The sequence below is a fragment of the Micromys minutus genome (assembly GCF_963924665.1).
Source record: "Micromys minutus genome assembly, chromosome: 30".
Lineage (NCBI taxonomy): Eukaryota > Metazoa > Chordata > Mammalia > Rodentia > Muridae > Micromys > Micromys minutus.
In genome coordinates this window covers 11,931,444-11,952,018 of record NC_137965.1, presented here as the reverse complement: position 1 = coordinate 11,952,018, position 20,575 = coordinate 11,931,444, and the positions used below count along the sequence as shown (strand labels likewise).

At 43.5% G+C, this 20,575-nt stretch overlaps 1 protein-coding gene across 5 annotated transcripts in view; it reads right to left on the bottom strand.

Moving 5' to 3' along the window:
* Positions 1-9,277: 9,277 nt before the first annotated feature.
* The window catches only part of TAB2 (TGF-beta activated kinase 1 (MAP3K7) binding protein 2), a 48,623-nt gene continuing 37,325 nt past the window's right edge, over positions 9,278-20,575 (bottom strand). For 3 of the 5 annotated variants that reach the window (XM_080941964.1, XM_080941965.1, XM_080941966.1), the window contains 4 exons: positions 15,554-15,714; positions 15,257-15,350; positions 14,185-14,265; positions 9,278-11,219 (listed from right to left, as the gene is read on the bottom strand). In XM_080941964.1, coding sequence (XP_080798090.1) covers positions 11,077-11,219; positions 14,185-14,265; positions 15,257-15,350; positions 15,554-15,714 — 479 coding nt within the window. In that variant the 3' untranslated portion in view covers positions 9,278-11,076. The remainder of the gene's footprint in view (positions 11,220-14,184; positions 14,266-15,256; positions 15,351-15,553; positions 15,715-20,575) is intronic. The other 2 variants (XM_080941969.1, XM_080941967.1) reach the window with 2 other exon arrangements.

Here is a 20,575-nt window from a genome sequence, read left to right as displayed (position 1 = left end):
ATTACTGTTATTGTTGTTATTACTGTTATTGTTATTATTACTGTTACTGTTATTATTACTGTTATTGTTGTTATTATTACTGTTATTGTTGTTATTACTACTGTTATTGTTGCCTGGTTTTAGTTATTTATTATCATTGTTGTTGTTATGGTTGATTTGCTTGTTTGTTTTTTTAAAAGAGACAAAACACAAGAAGGTGTGACGTTGGATGGGTGTGGAGGTGGAGGGGACCTGGGAGGAGGGGAAACTGTGATCAGAATATTCTGCATGAAAAAACTTTATTAAAAAAGCCAAAGCCAAAAAAAAACCAAAAACAAAAACAAAAAAACCATGGCCATGGCCATCCTGACTGCTGTGCCCACTCCCAAGGATACTTGCTGAATTTCCTCCCACTGGTTCCTCAGCACATTGTAATGGATAAATTGTAAATAGAGCACGCGGCTGTCCCTGCAAGAGCTCGGAGTCAACTTCAGATAAACCAGGAACTCCAGGTGACATGGTTCCTGGTGTCCTGACCCTTCTTTGTCCAGACATTTCTGTGCTCACTTGCCAGGGATGGTCTGGTCTTGATGCCACACAAGAGGAGCTTTTGACAGTAAGTCCGCATCACGCGACATGCTACACCGCTGGTCCCATGACATAAAGGATGGAGCATGATTTTACCAGACTGGAGAAGAATCCGTGTGAAGAAGGAACAGGAGAGCTTTTTTTTTTTTTTTAAAGTAAATTCCCATGCAGAAATGAGCCGTGAAGCTGGGAGCAAGGACCGGAAGAGGAAACGAAACCGCGGCGAACTCCTTCCGGTTGTAGCTTCTTGAATGCTCCCAGAGCTGCAGCACTGTGAAGGGTGCCGTCTGTGCCTTGTCATTGCATCTTTGCTATTTGTAAGGTGATTATCAAGCCTTAGACACGAAGCTGCGCAGAGCAACGGGACTGAGCGCTCGCACACACAGCTCCAGGCACCTGATCTTTCCAGGAGTGCACACAGGAGAACAGATACCCACATGCACCAGAGTAAAACTAGGGGAAACTTCAGAGATGTCTCAGTGCTCCGGAGCCTTGATGCTCCTCCGAGAGGATCCAGGTTCCGTTCCCAGCACTCACATGGTGGCCCAGAACTGCCTGTAACTCCAGTTCCAGAGGCTTCTTCTGGCCTCTGTAGGCACCAGGCACACTACTAGCTCACAAATATGTAGTCGAATCACCCATACATCATCATCATCATCATCATCATCATCATCATCAGCAGCAGCAGCAGCAGCAGCAGCAGCAGCAGCAGCAACAACAAAAAGAGTGTTTGTCCAGAGGACCCAAGTTTGATTCCCAGCACCCGTCTATGTATGTGAGTGTATGCATCTATGTAAACATATGTGACATGAAGGTAGAAAGGGCGCTATGAGGGGGAGGAAGAGATTTAAGACAAAGGGAGTGGGAAACAAGGGGAGGTAATTCTATGTGTCATGGAAGAAGGGACCAGCAAGATGGATGGGAAAGGCAGTGAGAGGGGCTAGCGGAAACGGAAGTAGGGTGGAGTGCGCGCATACAAATGTGTCACAAGGAAACAGTTGTCTGTATGCCAATTAGGGTGGGAAGAAAAAGAAGGCTGGGTCACTTGTCAAGCCCTTTCCCAGTCAAGTATGGCAGCATGTACCTGTAATAGAACACTCAGAAAGCCGGGGGGGGGGGGCATGAGCTCCAGGCCAGCTCAGACTACATAGTAAACCACAACAAGAAAACTCTAAACAATAGTGGGTGTGGTGCTACACACTTTAATCCCAACATGAGGACCCGTGCCTGAGCTTCACCTCTCAAAGGGAGCACACTCTGGGTCTTCCCTTAACTTGCTTTTAAAAACACTCTTTAATTGATTCGTTTTTATGTGTAAGAGTGTTTTGTCTGAGTGTATGTATGTGCACTATACACATCCACTCGGAAGAGGGGGTTGGATCCTCTGGAACTGTAGATTGTGAGCCACCACGTGGATGCTGGCACTGAACCCAGGACCTCTGCAAGAACAGCGAGTACCATCGCTCCAGTCCCGTTTCCTTTCTCCTTTGTTTTGAGACAGGATTTCTCTCTGTAGCCTTGGCTCCTAGAACTCAGTCTGGCCTCGAACTCAGAGATCTGCCTGCCTCTGCCTCTGGAGTGCTGGGATTAAAGGCGTGTGCTACCGTGGGCCTCCACCATCTGGTATGCCATTCCCCCAACTGGACTAAGGCTAGGACACTGGGGTGTGCCAGAGATGCCTCCTCACTTCAATTCTCTGCTTTTGGGTGGCATCTCTAGTAATGAGGGTCCATTAAAACCCTTAGGGAAATGTGCTATACCAGGCATATTGCCTTCTCCGGATTACTGGGCAGAAAGCAGTTGCAGATTCGGAGCAGCTTGAAGTCTGAGACCTGGAGCCACCCACCGTCTCCCAGTTGTCTCTGCGGCTGGCCGGAAGATCCTTTTGTTGCCAGGCTTGTAGACTGCCCTGTTACCACGCTTTTTTTCTCTTTACAGCTTTGTGAAGTTGAGCAATGCTGGTCTAACTCAGGTTGGAGAGGAAGGGCCTCGTTCTGGCGCAGCCTAGGGAACAGCGCAGTTTAGGTCTGCACACTGTGACTTCCGGCATGGCCCTGGACAGGTAGAGTGTGGACACAGATCACTTCACTCCCCTGTGAGTCCTCTTCCCAGGGATCTTTTCCTACTGTCGGCTAATGCCGTCTTTTGAAGCGAAACCTCCTTTTATAGGGAAACCCTCTGCTTTGGACCACAGCAAGATTGACTTTGTAAGACTACGTTTCTGAAGGCCGGACTGAGAAGAGCTTGCTCAAGCTTTTCTCTTTCAATTTTTTCCGGCCAAGCAATGTTTTCAACGTAAAATGTTCCCTTGTAATTATGCTGTCTGTATTTGAATCCCTCCCCCAGCCACCCCCCCACTTCCGTTCTGTTTAGTCAGCAGTTTGGGGCTCATGCCACATATCAAGCCACCGTCTGAAGACAGCATCGGGTATGTGTGGGAAGCGAGGACTCGGTCTAGAGGAAGGACTCAGGCAACATTCCCTCCCCATCGCTGAGCTGAATGTGGAAGGTGTTTTTTGAGGTGCCGTGTTCTCCCCCTTCCCTGTTAGAGTGCACGCAGACGTGTGCAAGAGAGAAGTAATGTCAGCTGCAGATCTCTATCCAACTTCAGCAGCAGGAAGGAGGCAAAGCAGGATCTGGTAAACTACAGCGGAAAAGGAAGCCGATGTAGGGTCTGGGGCAAAGTTTCCAGCCCTCAGGGTACTGAGGCACCCCTGACTTTGAACCTGCTTTCTTCCAGTCTACCTCAACTACAGTAGCAACAGGAGCAGCATCCAGATAAAACTAGAACCAAGGTGCCTGAGGCTACATTCTTGAGCTATGAACATGAGGGTCTTTAAGATAGAAGCCTGAAAATTGCAAAAGAGGATTCTGTTGGTTTTTTTGTTTTGGTTCCCCCCCACTAAAAGCACACACACTTGGCATTGTGTTTGCTCTCTGGATTTGAGTTCTTTTGTGAGACAGTTTCATGTAACCCAGCGCCCTACTCCTTATGTAGCCCGGGATGACTTGGAAGTTTTGATCTTCCTGCCTCTCTATCTCCAGTGAGGGGACTAAGATGTGGGCCACCTCGGCTGCCTTAAGACGCCATTTTCAAGGTTGTCAGTATAGGGATGAGGAATTTCACGAAGTGGATGGCATAACATTAGTCCTGGGCCAGGAGGGCTGAGCCCAGGAGGAGACTATGTATTTAGTGTCACAGCCTGTACCCCCTAGATATTGTAACTTGAATAAATCTGCAATGGCCGTTCCAGGTGAAAGTTAACTGTAGTGAGCTTAGCTATCTGGTCACGGTTGGGGGCTTGCTGGACAGGCTACCTGCTATTATTTTGGGAACACAGCTGGTGGTATTTTAGCTATAGAAAAAGAAATTGACAAATTTTTGTGTTTTAATGGAAGGACTTTGGAAACAGAGCAACCAAAAGTGAGGCACAGCTCTGTGAAGAGAATCCAGACTTTGAGAATGCCTGATGCCTGGCCTAGAGAATCTTTCATATCCCTCCCCTGGCGATAACCCGACTGGCTGTGCGGGACGATAAGTACAGGTGAAGAGAGAATCTAAGTATCGCCTGTCAATAAAAGAGCCAATGGCCAATGAGCTGAGGCAGAAAACAGTAGGCGGGACGCTGGCAGGAACATAGAGGACTCTGGGAAATAGGGAGAGGATAAGAGGAGATGCTGAGAGAGGAGGGGTGGAGATCTCAGCAAGAGGCTGGGGAAGGCCCGGAAGAAGAAGCAGAGACTGAGGAGATGTAACTATCCAAGTGGTAGACGGAATAGTTTGAATGGGTTAAACAAGTCACAAGCTAGTCAGTGATTGAGCCAAGGCCTAGTAGTCATTCCGGGAGCTGGGGCTAGGAAAGAAAAATTTAGAATTCTCCTTCTCCTCCTCCTCCACACAGTGGGGTGATGAGGCCCCTTCCCCTATTTAAAGGAGCAATGCTGTAGGAGTGGAAGCCCAAGGTTCCAGGAGAGGAGGGAGCTGGGTATTCGCTGCAGTATTCTTGTAGACAGTTGCAGACACTGGATATAACTCATGAAGGCATAGTGAGGGAGTGGTTTATATTATATCCTGTTAACGCAAGCGAAGTTTTACATACGATATGTTAGCAACAGTAAAGATCACGCTTGCTCCTCGGCAGGAGGGCGGCTGTGCTTTCTAGTTGCCCATGGGTTGGGGCTTTATTCTCTATTTGCTGATTCCTGTGGGATCTCTGGTTGGTAACTTGAATGCATCTGTGCCCCACCCCTTCCCATGGGGGGGTACTTTTCTCATGGACGTTTTTAGCTTCCTTTACAAAGTATTGATGGTTTTAAATTTCTATACATTATGGATTGCTGTTTGTGTCTCTCTTCTAAACCAGGCCTTGAAATCTATTGATCAGGGCTCCCGAGGGACATTTGGAAGGTAATTAGGTCACAAAGGCTGAGGGAATGGGATTGTGCTCTCGTAAGGGCCATGGCCGTGCAAACACATAATCCCGCACTTGGTAGGCTAAAGATGATAGCAAACTGGGGGCCAACCTGGGCTACGTAGGAAGACCAACAGAGTAAAACAACATAAAAGAGGCCCAGAAGCCTGACTTCCTGAAGGTAAGGCAAGAAGATTCTATGATTTTGGAATGGTCTTTACCTAACTCCGAACCAACTGTTATCTTGATTCTGGGCTTTCCCAGGCTTCTAAAACTGTGAGAAATGTTATTTACTGTGTTAAGTATCAGGGAAGACAGTTGTTTCGAGCAGAGTAAGAAGGAGGAAAACACCACCTCCAGATTATATTCTTTGAGGACGAAGGGAGCTTTTTGTTAGACTCTCTGTACCGTGCCCATTGGAACCCCAAAGAGCAGTCAGTGAGGCATTACAAAATCAAACGTCCCGCTCACAGAATGGCGAAGGCGAGGCATAGTAAAGCTCTGCCGGAGTCTCTAATTCTAGGGTTGTCCAGTTCCGGTGCTAGAGAATTGTAGCTGGGCTTTCAGAATGCCAACACGAAGCCAGCACACTCGCAGCAAGTGCATTATTGATTAGGGATGGAGGGAGAAGACAGGCTGTAGTGAATAGGGGGTGGGGGGAGAGGTACACCAGGAAAGCCTAAGGCTGTACTCTGGCCATTAGAAATGTAGCGACTTACATTCTGGGTCATTCATGACCACGACAAAGTTCCCTTACTCCTCGCAGCAGGGAAATGCCTGGCGTGCCTCTCACTAGCTCCGCAAAGCTCGGCTGTCTGGATTCACAAGTGCCTGATGCAAACGTGCGTGCTGCTCTGTTCTGAGCTGACTCTGGCAGTTTAGCACAAGGCCATGGGAAAGACTTGTTAAAACCACAAAGGTAGTAATTAGGACTTCGAGCCAGCTGCTATAATAAGCCACAGACCTGTTTCATGTCACATATTATACGGAGTCTTGGTTACATGGACTTAACATACAAATACACTCGTGGTTCCCGCCTTTGTCTGAAACCTGGGACACAGGAACACAGGGTTATCATTCACTTGGCATTCAGTTATTTTTTCTTTGTGAAAATATCCTCTCATGTCCCTCTCTGTTCTAATTCCCCCTCCTCCCTCTTAAAAAACCCTTATGTCCAAAATACAAGCCTCTCAAACACAAGTCCACAAAAAGGCAATTTTCAGTTTTGAAGTAAAATCAATTAGACATAACAAAATTTAGGGATCTTGGTTTCAACTGGTCCCTTGTGAATGTTTTAGACTGTCCATAGACGTCCTTCTTACCTTCCTTCAGCACAAGCTGTGTACCGAACAATGGCATTACTAAGAATTATCGATTACTAATGCCATTGTTACACTATGGACCCCATTCTGACTATATCAGCATTCCATTAGTGGTCTAGCCTGGGAACCTATCATTTATAAGATTGCTACTATGGGAACACACTGGAAGCTCCAAAAGGCTGCACTCACTGGTGAGGGTGAATAGATGTTAGAAACACTACTTGGCTTTCAGATTAACAATCATCACTATTACCAGACAGCGTTGGCACATGCCTTTAATCCCAGCACTCAGGAGACAGAGGCAGGAGGATCTCCGAGTTTGAGGCCAGTTTAGTCTACAGAGAGAGTTCCAGGACAGCCAGGGCTTCACCGATAAACCTTATCTCGAAAACTTAAATAGAGTCACCACCACCACCAATTACCAGTCTCCATGTCCCTTACTCCACCAGGACTAAATCTAGGGTCTTGTGCATGGTAGGCACATCACTGATTACATATCCTGCTGACCTCTTATCGTGTGTGTGTGTGTGTATGTGAAGTTGGCAGAACACTCCACTGTAATGTGGTATGTATGTGCGTATGCACACATGCATGGGGCATACAGGCATAATGTAAATGTGGATGTCAGAGGAATACTTTGGGGAGTCAGTGTGTTCTTCCACCACGTGGGTCCCAGGGGCCCCCACAATCTTGGCCCTATCCTTGATTGGTTAAACTCAATTAGAGAGCCAGGGCAAACAAGACAGAGGTAGGGATGTGCAAGGTCCTTTAGGGGAACAAGGCCATGTTAGATGTCCGAGGCTTTTATGGAATTGATCCTGCAGAGGCAGAGAGGCAAGCTCAGTGAACACTTAAGAACCGGAAAGACTGCTGGACAGGAGCCTGCGATGAGGCATTCTCTCTGCCTGTATTGTATGTCACACACTACCATGCCGGAACAGGTTAAGAACCAGAAGTGGCGCAGGGAGCCAGTTGCAAGCCTACTAACCCCTGGTGGCTGTGTTCCCAGGTGTGACACCTGCAGCGAGAGGCAAGGAGTGGTCAGTGGATTTATTTTAGGCCACACAAAAAATCGAAGCGGGCAATCCCCAGAGTGTCTTTTGAATACAGCATTTGTCATCCTGGAGAAATAATTTGTTATACTTCATTATAAAACACACACTTCCCAGACAGCTGGACAAACAACAGAAACACACACACACACACACACACACACACACACACACACACACGATCCTTAGACTAGCCAGACATTAAAGACAAACCAAACCTGGGAAAGCAGGCTGGGAGGTCAGCTGTGGGCAAGGTGGATTCTTTGCAAGTAAGAGTCCAAATTCAGCCCCCACCCCACAGCTAGGTGTGGTGGCCCCCACTCACAGTGCTAGGGAAGCGGAGGTGGGTGGATCTTTGAGAATCAATTGTCCTCTGGCTTCCATGTACAGCTCCCCCATCCCCCGAGTCTCTGCAAACCAACCCACCTTTGACATCAAGGGGACTTCTAGTCTCCGTGACTGAAACACCAACTGATCCGTGGAGATGTCCTCAGAGCAACTGGCAAAATGCAGGGCATCTCACCTGTTAATTGTGCTGTGGAGGAAAAGGCCTTGAAAGGCAGAGGGAACCTCAGAGAGCTCACACTGGGGAACCCAATACCTCTGGACTCTGTGGGTATTACTCACATACACCCCACACCCAGACACACATTACGTGCAATTAAGAGAGAAAGCAAATGGCTGAGCACAGTGGCACACGGACATGTAATTCCTGCACTTGGGAGGCTGAGGCAGGACAATGAGCCTTAGGCTAGCCTAAGCTACTATGCAGCAAGACCTGGTAAATAAGCTAAAAAGGACTAGGCCGTGTTGGCACACACCTTTAGTGCCGGCACTCAGGAGGCAGATCTGTGAGTTTCAGGCCAGTCTGGTCCACAAAGTGAATTCCAGACCAGTGAGTGCTACACCGTTTTCCTGTCTGGAAAAACAAACAAACAAACCCAAAGAGCAAAAATGGTGACTTAAGAATTTCAGTTTTGTTTACAAAAGCTTGTCTCTGTATTAGACATGGTAACAGAAGGTGACTGCTGCCTTTAAGCTTGCACGTTTGTGTGTGTGCGAGTGCACACTTGAGTACATCATACCCCTGTGAAGCACTTAGAAGACAACTGGTCATCAACTCCCACCATGTGGGCTCTGTGGCCTCAACGCTGCCCTGGCTAAGGTTTCAGCGAGTTCCCTCACCGGGAATAGAGCGTGTCTAAGGTGGCAGATGCTCCTGTGAAGGTTTCAGGTGTGACGCTCTTTTCAATATAGTCATTTCTAAAGTTGGCTTCCAGACCACTGTCCTGTCCAAGCTTCCTATTTTTGGAAAAAAAAGATTTTCTCTCACTAGGTTTCAAAAGCTCAAGGTGGGCTTCACACGCAGACCACGTCAACGATACCAGTAGACATGACTTTGCTTGTTTTAGTCTTATTTCTTTTTGCAAAATCCCATTATGAGAGTTCCCCTCAAGAGAAGCACCATTGTACACTCAGGACCAATGTATCAAGGGGCTTAGTAAACATGAACTGACTCCTAGGTCAAAGGGCCCAGAAAGTCACGTGTTTTGAATAGGGTAGAATTTTTAAGAATAAAAAAGAAACCAACAGCTGAAGTACTCCATGGGAAGAAGCCATGACCCACTTTCTTCCTTCAGTTGAAACCGGACTGCTTTATCAGGTGAGCCTGACAGCCAGCCGTGGCAGAGCACCCTAGCGTCCAGGGTCTGGGGAGCTGAGATGGACTAGGGACTGGATGGGAGCCTGGTGAGATTCTGCAAGAAACCAGTCTGCGCAAACTGACAAATCCACAGAGGGGCCGCTGGGAGCTCATGAGAAGACTCAAGAGTGAGGGGCTGCTTTCTGACTTCAGGGAACTACGGAGCATTATGCTGGGTACAAACTGTCCCGCAAACTTCAAAGACAAGCCACAAAATCCACATTAGAATATAAGTTTTTTTAATTTTTATAAATAACTTATCTGTTACAAAGATAGTTTACCCAGCTAAATCACAAAACCATCAACTCAAGATATCCAAATTACGTTTTATTAATAAAACAAGTAAAAACTGATTTACCAATCTTCACATAGAACTGCAGAGGAAGCTGAAAAACAAGGCCTACTTTTAACACAATGCATCAAATGTACGGGTTTTGGGGTCTGCTGACTAGTGACCTATGGTTGCCGTATCTCTTTATATATGGTGCAAAGCCCGGAGGCCAAGGCTCTGACCTTTTTAACACTCATCTGTAAGAATCCTGTTTATTTAAAACATAGCCACTTGTGAACAATTACAGTGGGATAATCTACATTATTTCCTTTTATTTTTTGCTATATTTCAGCACCTCCCTTAGCCCCATTCCAAGCACTGATAATTTCATAATTCTTTTAAAATGCATACTGTTACTTTTTCTTGATTTTATTTATATACATTCCTGATCATATGAATATTTATTTTCCTTACAAAAATATATCATCAAAATAAAGAGATGTCTGAGGTTGCTTCAGTGTTCAAGTCTGCTTGTTTTCTTTCTTTTTCCAGCTTTTCTTCAGTTGTCCTAAAGATGACTATGTTTTATAAATACACACGGCGGTGACCACGTCAGGGTTAGAAGTGGACCAACTGTACGGCAGCTACACTTCTTCCCAGGAAGAAGAGGCTGTGGGAACGGCTGCTGTGGCTGCTTCTCAAACTGCACTTTCCAACAAGAACCTCCCGTGGAGTTCTACGGGATACCACACAGACGGGTTGGGGCAAGATGGCAGTGGGCTTAAATACTTTTTGCTTTAAGCTGCTGGAGAAGACAAAACGACATGTTTGGTCACCCACTGCTTAACGTCAGTGTACAGCATGACCATCCGACATGCCTGAAGTGTTTCCTGCAGCTCACATGCAGCACCTGCATGTCTTCTCAGAGCACTGGCACCAAGGGGACAAAGGACAGGAGGAGGAGGAGAGGGAAGTTACGTTGTGCACAGTTTCATTTCATTAATGCTTTCTATCTTATGGCATTGCTTTTCTCAGGTAAGGCTTAAAAAACGACCATGATCGTGCTTACTAAAGGGGAAAGAACATTAGTTAACAAAAGTCTATTACACTATACATATAGAAATATAAGAAGATAATGAAGAAATCAAAGCAGACGTGAGAGATCTGTACAGGAGGAAAGGCTTGGAGAGCGCACTGCGGATTATACAGACACACTGCTTTCCTTTGATCTCACACCTAGATGCTGGCTTCACAGAGACGTCCTCAGGGAAGACAGAGGACAAGGCCAAAAGTACCACAGATTTGTGACGTTTCCTGCATCTACTGGCACTATGTGGCAGCAGAGTTTTTAAATAGTCAAACCTTGTTCCTTTTCTTTGTGTATGTAGTGTTTCACCAAAAGCTTTAAAAACACAAAAAGCGATCATCCTGTTCCTTCCTCCCGTCAAGATCAGTAGTGACAAGAGGGGAGAAGTCCTGGGAACACCTGGGCATTGGCACGGTGACACTGGACATGGTCAGGCAGCAGGCAGCCTGGTGTCTCAGGTCACCTTTCAGGTGGTGACTCCCACTGCCCATGACATTAGACTGAGGTATCATTAGCTCTGTGGGCTGACACTCAACACAGCACCCCACTGTCTCGTCACACCTTCAGTTGGACTAACTGCTATGTGGCAGTGAAACACTTCCCCATGACAGGTGACGCTCTTGAACGTTAGATGTGGTTTCAGAGGAAGGCGGGGCCTTTGGCTCAGAAATGCCGAGGCATCTCACACTGTTCACAGCGGATTAAGGCCGGGTGATTCAGAAACGTACAGGCAGTGCAGCTCCACTGAGCCCCCTCCTCATCCTCTGTGTCTTGAGTCTTTGGTGCTTTGATGGTGGACCTTTGATCTGCAAGGAAGCAAAAGAAAAAACAATTTTAAGTTAAAAAAAAAAATCACAAAGTCTACCAAACTGGAGACCAGATGGAACAAGTGTCTGAACTGACAAGTGCTTCCCCTTGGGGAAGAGCAATACGACTGGACACAAACACTTCCATGTCCTGAGAGAGCACAGCAGTCATATCTCCAAGTGCAAGAGAAGGAAGGGTAAGCGCTCACTACCATCCCTGCTGACTGTCACATCAGACTGTCAAGCGTCCTGCTGTCACACTCTGCTGAGTGTGATCCTGGACTTTGCCCCCTGCCCCAGCCGTGTTTACATTGTTTTTACTAGGAATACAAGTCTCCATTCAATGTAGTGTCTTTAATCTACTGAAAAAAACAGGTCTTTAGTAACACAAAAGACAAACTTCTCTGCCCCCTCCTTTTGAGGCTGGGTCCCACCTTGTAGTCCGGTTGACCTTAAATTGCACCAAGCCCTCTGCCTGGATGTCCTCGGTGCTGGGTGTTTACACTTGTGGCAGTAACATGCTCAGAAAGTAAGGCAGAGTCAAAGATTCACCCCATGTTCTTTAAAACTCAGACAGGGTGTAAGAGCCTAAATCTGGCTTAGCACAGCAGGACCTTCTGCGGCGCACAGGCCTTTAGTATACAGCTCCTTAGCTGCTATATGCAAATCTGGCCTTCAACAATGCCATTGTTTCCATGCACCAAGTTTCACCTTGTATTTAAATTTATAATCTAGTTAATTTTAATTTTTTTTTACATTTGTGCATTTGTGTATGTACATGCGTGAGTATGCATGTGTTATAGCATGTGGGTTGTTTCTCTCCTTCTACCATGTGCAGCCAACCTGGGGACTGAATTTGGGTCACCAAGGCTTGGCCAGCACCAAGAGCCCTTACCATCCGACCTTCCTGCAGCTCCACTTGCACCACTGTCTGTATGGAGGGGTCAGCCCTGCCCTGCATCTGGAGATTCCGCTTTCTGCATCACTTACTAACAGGGGCACGGTGAGAGGTGAATACTGGTGCCTCGCTTGTCCCTGTTCTGACCCATGCTCTGCCAGCGCTGAACTCTTAGCATCATTGTCCCTGTCACCCGCTCTGCAACAGCTGTGTGCCATCTCCAGCCCCACCCACACTCAAGCCCGCTCTGCCTACTGAGACAACTCTCTGAGGTTTAGAATATTTTTCTTATTTTTATATGACCCTGGAATTTTCATAGACTCTGTAGACTGGGGCTGAGATGGCTGAGCAGTTAAGCACACTGGCTGCTCCTCCACAGGACTGAGGTTCCAGTCCCAGCACCCATGTGGCAGCTCATAACTGTCTGTACCTCCAGTTCCAGGTGACCTGACACCCTCACACAGATACAGGCAGACAGAAGAACACCAATACACATTGAAAAACAAAATAAAACCACCAATGTTTCTGATAATTTCCTACCTCAGTGCTTATAATTTTGGTATAAAATTCTTCTACCTCTTTGGTGGAATTTACTTCTATTTTAACATTTTGATTATTACTATGAATGAAACTTTTTTTAATATCTGAATTTCTTTTGCATAATTATATAAAGAAACATAACTGATTTTTGTGGGCTGGTTTTATATACTACAACATTAATGCAGTCACCAGGTTTTGAACAGTGAATGCTTGAAACTAATACTGATTCTGATAATGTTTTTTTTCTTAAAACACAAATATCTATAAAACTTGATTTATAAAGGTTTATTAAAAGAGCAGTAACTCATAGATAGACTATAGCACTACACTAATGAGAGCCGTCTAAAGGTTATACATTACTTCTGAAACAGTTCTCTATGTCTAATAAAAGCGAAGCTGCAGCTGGAGATGACCACGTGGCCACTCTACTTCCGCACCGAGAGGCAGCTCTGAGGGGGATGCCTCTGTCCCTTCTTCCACTGCTCAGGTGATAGCGGTGTACCACAGAGAGTAGGAACTATGGGCACACCTGTCTTGTGATAAATGACTTTTATGATGCCAAGGTTAAATTCCCTTTTGCTTATCAACATTCTTTATATGTTTTTATTTGTTATGTGTGTGGAGTGTGTGCATACATGCCAGGGCACGGGTGACAGAGGACAGCTTCAGTTGTTATCTCTCTCCACTGACTGAATCCAGGCCACCACGTTTCACAGGAAGTTTGGATTTTATGCTTTGACCATGACTGGACAGAATTCCATCCCAGTGCTTTCGTGTGTCCACTGACATGATGTGGTTTCCTCCTTCACTTGGTTTCTACCTGTTGTAGTCCACATTCTGTGCTTAATTTTTTTTTCTTAATTTGCTTTCTTAATATTGTGTGTTCATTTACAAATTATTTATTTTTCTTCTCTTAGGGCTAGAGAAAATTATGCATCATAATTAACAGTGAAAATAGTGACCTAAATATACATGCTTGGATATTTAACTTCAGCCAGTCATATTTATGCACACAGTATCATCTGTATACATATCCTAATGCTTGGCTCAAATACACAGGCTTATTTCATGTCTTAGCTCGGTAAACACAAATTCTGTGACTTTGAGTGCTAAAATGTTACTAGATAATATGTTTTTGAAATTTACCTGGAATTCAGGATATATGACTCAGAATTATGTAGGACAATGTTTTCAAAATCTGAATTTCTCTAAAGTGCCTGCCTTACCACTATTTAAAAATGTAAAGATATTAAATCTTTGCACTTTGTTATAAACCCAAACTTTCTGTTTTGGGAGTCCACAAGAGGTACTAAGATCTCAAACATACTTTAGAAAGTTAAAGACATCACATCTTTGCAAATTCCCCAAACCCTAGAATGTAAATAAAAATAAGTATCTTCCTGATGAATTTACTCCAGAAGCCAATGTTGGAAGCACTTCTAAAGTGGAAGGTTGAAAAAAAAATTTTTTTTTAAGGTTTGTTTTCCAAAATGTAACTAACAGTTCCCATTTAATGGACACACTGACCTTTGGGTTTGGGCGGCACAGGGCCTACAAATCCAATATTGTCATAAAAGTTATGAATAGCGCTGGGGTTAAAATTCGGTCCTGAAATATATAAAAAGGAATTATATCAATATTTATAGCCCAAAAAACTTTACTTTTTAAAACAAGCATTTCTTTTTAAAAATAAGCAGAAGAAATGCTTTAAATTATACCCTTAATTTCAAGTTATATGTAAGACTTTGAAAACATATCTCAAAATATAGATATAAAATGGTACTCATAAACAGAGGCAAATGATAAACTGGGAAGAAGTGTAATTAATGCTTGTAAGACAGAATTAGAAGCAGATCCCTGGTTCTATGTGACAAATTAAAATGATAGCTTATTGGCATTTTAGCACCAATTTAAGAAAAATACATCATCTTTCAGTTTAATGGATGCTGAATTAAACACAGAAATGGGACTCAAGACTTCTTTGTTAACTTTCCCTTTTCTCTTTAAATTTTTTCTATTTCTAGTCTCCCAAACTTAATAATTAGGTTTCAGTGATAAAACTTAATGTTTTCTATAGAACTAGGCAAAATCTCAGTACTTTTTACTTTAATAAGAAATTAATGCTGGCTACTAACTGCTTGAGAAGTATCAAACACTATCACTGTCCATGGAACATGACTACACTTTACGTCATTCTCTCCTCCACCATCCCAGGCAGTGCCGCTGAGAGGACGACTCGCGGTTCTCAAAAGGGAAAAGGAAAGGGGAGCTATGCAGACACGGCCTTCTAATGAATCCTGTAACAGTGCGCACAGAAGCCAAACCTTTCACATGCAGCTAGACACCATCACTGTCTTCTCTTTCCACAGGTACAGCAGAAGGCTACAGAGGAGCTGAAGGCTACTGAGTATATTTGCTTTCCTGAACCAACTACATGCTTATGGGGGAAGAGGGGCTAAAAAGCCAACTGTTCTTTAGCGCTCTCTGGCTCCAAAGCTAAACACTCTGAGACTGTGACTGATAAGCTTGTTCTCAGCCACAGGACAAGACTTGGCAAATCAACTCAATGAATTTCAGCTGAGAATGCACTGAACTTTACCTCGGGCTTGAAAAAGATCAATTTCTTTGGTTAAGCAGTCAATGTCAATCTGGAGTTGTCTATTACAACTTCTCAACTGCTGCATTTCTTCGAGCTGAAAAATAATTCCATGTAAAAAGGTTTGTATTGAATTCTCATGTCATTAGTGAACAAAGAATGGAGTTGGCAGGGGAGAGAAGGACAGAAAAACAAGTATGAATCAAGAGCATTTGCAGGAAACTAGAGCAAGCCTTACACTATGGCAGACAGCCTATTCTCCTGGTCAAGCATAGGCCACGGCAGTTGCATACGACTTACTGAAGGTATTTGGGATATGGAACTTGATCTCTTTAGGCGCCTTCGAGTTAGATTGTTTTCCATCTCATTGACCTCAGATTTGAGTTTATCCAGCTTTTTCTTCTGCATCTCGAGCTCTCTTTGAAGCCGTTCCATCCTGGCCTTCTGGTGCACCAGCAGAGCTGCAACAAGAGCACATGTGTAAGGACCCGCCCACTCCGGCAGCTAACTCTCGAGCACACACACATTATGTGACAGTCTGCCAAGAACCCCAGAGTTACATTAAAACAAAATACTGGGATGTACTTACATTTTCCAAAATCTTGACCTGGAAACTTTTAATTATTTAAGCAAATATTGCTTACCTAAAAATGGTTTAGTAGTTTGAATGAAACCTACATCATGGCTGAAGACAGTGTCTGAGGTCTGTTACTTTTTAAAAAAGATTTAATTAATTAATTTAATGTATACAAGTACACTGTAGCTGTCATCAGACACACCAGATCTCATTACAGATGGTTGTGAGCCACTACATGGTTGCTGGGAATTGAACTCAGGACCTCTGGAAGAGCAGTCAGTGCTCTTAACCACTGAGTCATCTCTCCAGCCCAGTCTGTTACTCTACAAAAGATTCTAGATTACTAAACTAACCTAATTAATTTGCTCTTCTGGTAGTTCACACCTGACACCTGAAAGGACAAACCTCTTTCCTCCAGTGTGACACCACAGTCTATGCCTGAGATTCTAACATGATAATTTTACAGACATTTTATATGGGGTAAATAATTTTGATTATAACAAACATTCTTGACTTCAAACCACATGAATATAACAAATTGTTCAAACTTCAAGTTAAAAAGTAATATTTAGATGAATATTTTCTCATTCTTAGATGACATTTTGTAAAATTACTTTAGCAGGATTTCTAAAAGAAGCAATAACTCTTGTAGTATAAATGCTGAGCTATCTAAGAAAGTTCATCAAGATGTATGTCGAAGTCGGTGCATCTCTTTGGGAGCCAGCCCGGAGAGATGGGAACTTTGTCTTTTAGGACACCGGATTGGAAAGACACTTTGAGATGATGCTACCCAGAAAAAAACAAGCTGATGTGAGAAAGTACCTCAAGCCTGCAGTAATTTTAGTGCTTCCTATGTTCAAAAATGTTTGGATACACAAATACTTAGCACTGTATCACAACTGTCTCGATATCCAGCACAGTGACGTGTTGTGTGTATGTTTGATAAATGGGCTAGCTACATGGCATTTTCTAGACTCAATCACTTCCTAAATGTTGTTTACCTGTTCATTTAAAAAGGAACTCTAGGGGCAAGCAGAGCATGTGGAGAAAAATCAAGATCTGAAAAGTACTGGATAAAAATGTCCCCAAATTGAAGAAAATGAAAATATAACCCTAGAAGATAATGGAACAATTTGTTCACCTAACTAAATCATCAAAGAGTACAGATGAATAAACAGATTTCTAAGCTGGGGAGAATGCACAAACAACGGGCAGCTGCTGAAATAAAGATGGACCGTAACGACAAATGACAAAAAGCAGGAGACAATCATGGTTGAGTGAGTGAGAATGCTGGAGACAGACTGCTGAAAGCAGAGCAAACAAAAACACTAGAACCAGAGAACTGGGAAGAACAACCTCGTAAGTACTCCCGGTCCTTGCCCCAGGCCCAGTGAACCCCACCGTCTCCGACTCCTTTACAGGCCATGCTTACATCTACACAGAAGCCCATTCTTAAAAGTCCAGCATGCCAAGTGTTTGTGATCACAAATGAAAGAAATCAAGTGCGACAACAAAATAAAAGCTTTTAAATTAAAATAACAAAGAGAGAAAGAATGTATGTTTAAACCTAGTAACCAAGAAAGGACACGAAAGACATAGAAAACAAAAAAAACTGACAAGAATAATTTATATTGTTATTAGTGACCACAGCAGATGCAAAACCCAAATAAATGCACTTTGAGATAGAGATAAGCAAAAGTTTTGAAAGATATTTACTTGATTCTATACATATGACTGCACGTGTGCACTCCCTGTGCCTGGAGAGGTCAGAAGAGGATGGAGAATGCCCTGGAATGGTTGTGAATCTCCATGAGGGTGCAAGTACCTGACTCCCAGTCCTTTATAATAAACAGCACCGCTGAGCAATCTCTCCAGTCCAAAAAGTCAATTTTACAAACTGAGATATATGCCCTTTGTAATAGAAACATCTCACTTACTCATTCTTCTAATAAGCTGAAAGGTGATTACACTGTAATAACCCAGGGACAGACTGCAAAGGCAATTCCTCACCCTGTGGAGTTTGCTGGGACAGAGAGACCAGGGCAAGAGAAGATACAAGATCAGGACTCCAGAGAGCCTTAAACAGATGAAAACGGGTGTGTCTGTGTGTTACTAACACATCCAGTGCTTTTAAGTCTTTTTGTCAAAATTAAGTTAATGGATAAAAGTAATGAAAGCATGCCTCCCAGCTTCTGCACAACCCAACAGAAGCTTTGGTTACCAGGACTGTCCTAACACTGCTTCTGGAGTTCAGGAGTCTCTAGAAAAAGCTGCCTTGTAACAACTGCCAGATTCTGATGGACACAAACTTTTCTTAATTTTATTAAAAATTATAAAGACACTTCAAGTTCTAGATTTTAATAATTTAGGCACTGTAAATAATGCCTAGTTCTTACAGAAACATAAAACTCAAAACTATTAAAAAAGAATGCACTTATTAAAGACTATCCATTGTAAAATGTCTCAGGTTGATGGACATAACAATTTTAGATTTTAAAAAAGATAATTTTCATCACTAAAATGTAGCAAACCCTTACTTCTCAAATCTAAAATTTATATAATTTAATATGCCTAAATTAGGTATATGACTAAGTCATATTGAAGCTAGAATGAACAAAGTACAATGTCAGCTTTTAAAATAAATTGAAACTCTTCTGGACTTGCAATATGTGGGCAGCAGAGATTATATCTGCTTTATACATTGCTGTATTACTACTAGACATTTATTTGGTGATTGAATCACAGAAGATTCAAAGATGGCTGCTTTTTGAAGCATCCTGTTTTCACTTGTTTTGCTATTTTTAAGGCTAGCTGAAATCAGATCTTGCAGCAGGGCCTGCAATTCAAAGAACAGACACAACAAGGAAACAGAGATGATGCGGAAGCTCTGCACCAGAGACATCCACATCCTTTACCCTCAGGACTGACAAGACATGAGCTAATCCCTCAACACAACTGTGGCCTGTGCTAGGCACTGCTGGCATTATCTGTACATAACTAAGGCTCTCTGTGCAGCTTCACAGTGCTGAGGCACAGACACTGTGTAGAGCTTACTTCAGAGTCTGCTTACAGCTTAGACAGCTCTACTTCAAGACACACACGGGCTGGAGAGATGGCTCAGTGGTTAAGGAGCACTGACTGCTCTTCCAGAGGTCCTGAGTTCAATTCCCAGCAACCACATGGTGGCTCACAACCATCTGTAATGGGGTCCAATGCCCTCTTCTGGTGTGTCTGAAGACAGCTACAGTGTACCCACATATAAGAAATAAACAAATCTTTAAAAAAGAGAGAGAGAGAGAGAGAGAGAGAGAGAGAAAAGGAGACACATAGAGGTCTTCAAGTTTGTGATGGAATGTCATGAAGCTAGTTCATTGTGGTTTCAGAGAGTATCACTGTAACCAAAGAGAAACACAGGACATTTCTGCTGTCTGCTTTTTCAAATTGTGGAACAGGAAAGGTTTTCTAATTACGATATAAATACCAGAAACTAGAAGGGGAAAAGACTGGCAAATGTGAATACACAAAAGTAAAGCACTGTAAACACTAGTGAGTTCAGTAAAAAGCTACAAGAAAAGTAGACTAGGCCCCTTAGTGACAGGCATGCTCACAACGTAAGAAACATGGTGCCTGAGGACACTCACGTTCCCTCATTGACAGGTTAAAAAAACCTCCACACAGCACACTTCTATGTGACAGAACAAGGAAGTATTTTCTTCCCAATCATTTATTCACTTGATAGAAGGGAGAACACTTGTGTGAACACTATGAAAGTGCTCATATGGGGCACACAGACTAGTGCAGAGGTCTAGAAACTTCACAGAAAGGGGCCGCATTTCCTGTGGTAGTCACATGGTGGGATGCAGTTTTCCTAGAGCTGGGTGAGGCGATGATGGGACTAGCTTTACCAAAACCCCCTTCCTGCAGGAACGTGAATTTGCTAGCATTTCTCGTGTCACGGAGCAGAGATGAACTTTTCCTATTTGGTTCTTGTGTGGGGATGGTGCAGAACAGAGCTCATCAGCTAATCTGTGATGATAGAGCACATGAGGCAGGGAAAGCCTGAGTTCAAAGCTCATTTAGGCATTACAGAGAAAGGTCTTGTCTCAGAAAAAGAAAAAATGTTACTATCTGCATACCTCTGGATTTTCAGTGACAATATCTAATATGTAAACATTACACAAACAGCTGCCACACTGTACTGGTTAGTGAATGAGGAAGTCTATGTCTGCAGTCCAGATACAACCCTGGTAAGTCCAATTCATCAACCTGTGCTTAGGTGTGATTTAACCCATATATTTACAGATATCCATATGGATGTAGTATGTATATTTATATATGAGTGATTATAAGGAGAGTGTTACTAGAGACTGTATTTAACAGCTGCTGACAGATCTGCAGTCACTGGGATCCTGTCTGATGGCGCTGATGGGGAAGTGGACTGGTAACCCTGGACAGAGTGCTGCACATTTAAGGAATGGCTTTAACTCTAAGAGTGACACCAAACTTAAAGAGAGGAAGAGCCAACAGGTGGGAGACTCACTTGAAACAAATCATAAGCAGTTTGATATCAACTTGTAATTATTGAGAGGATTATTTAGTAATGTGATTACAATGAAATAAAGCAAAATTCTATGGGAGGCACTTCATAAAATTAAACCAATTAAAAACTAACTAATTTAAATTATGTTTTCTTTTGAAATAAAAAAAAATCACTGAATTTGCATCACAAGCAGGATTTTATTAAA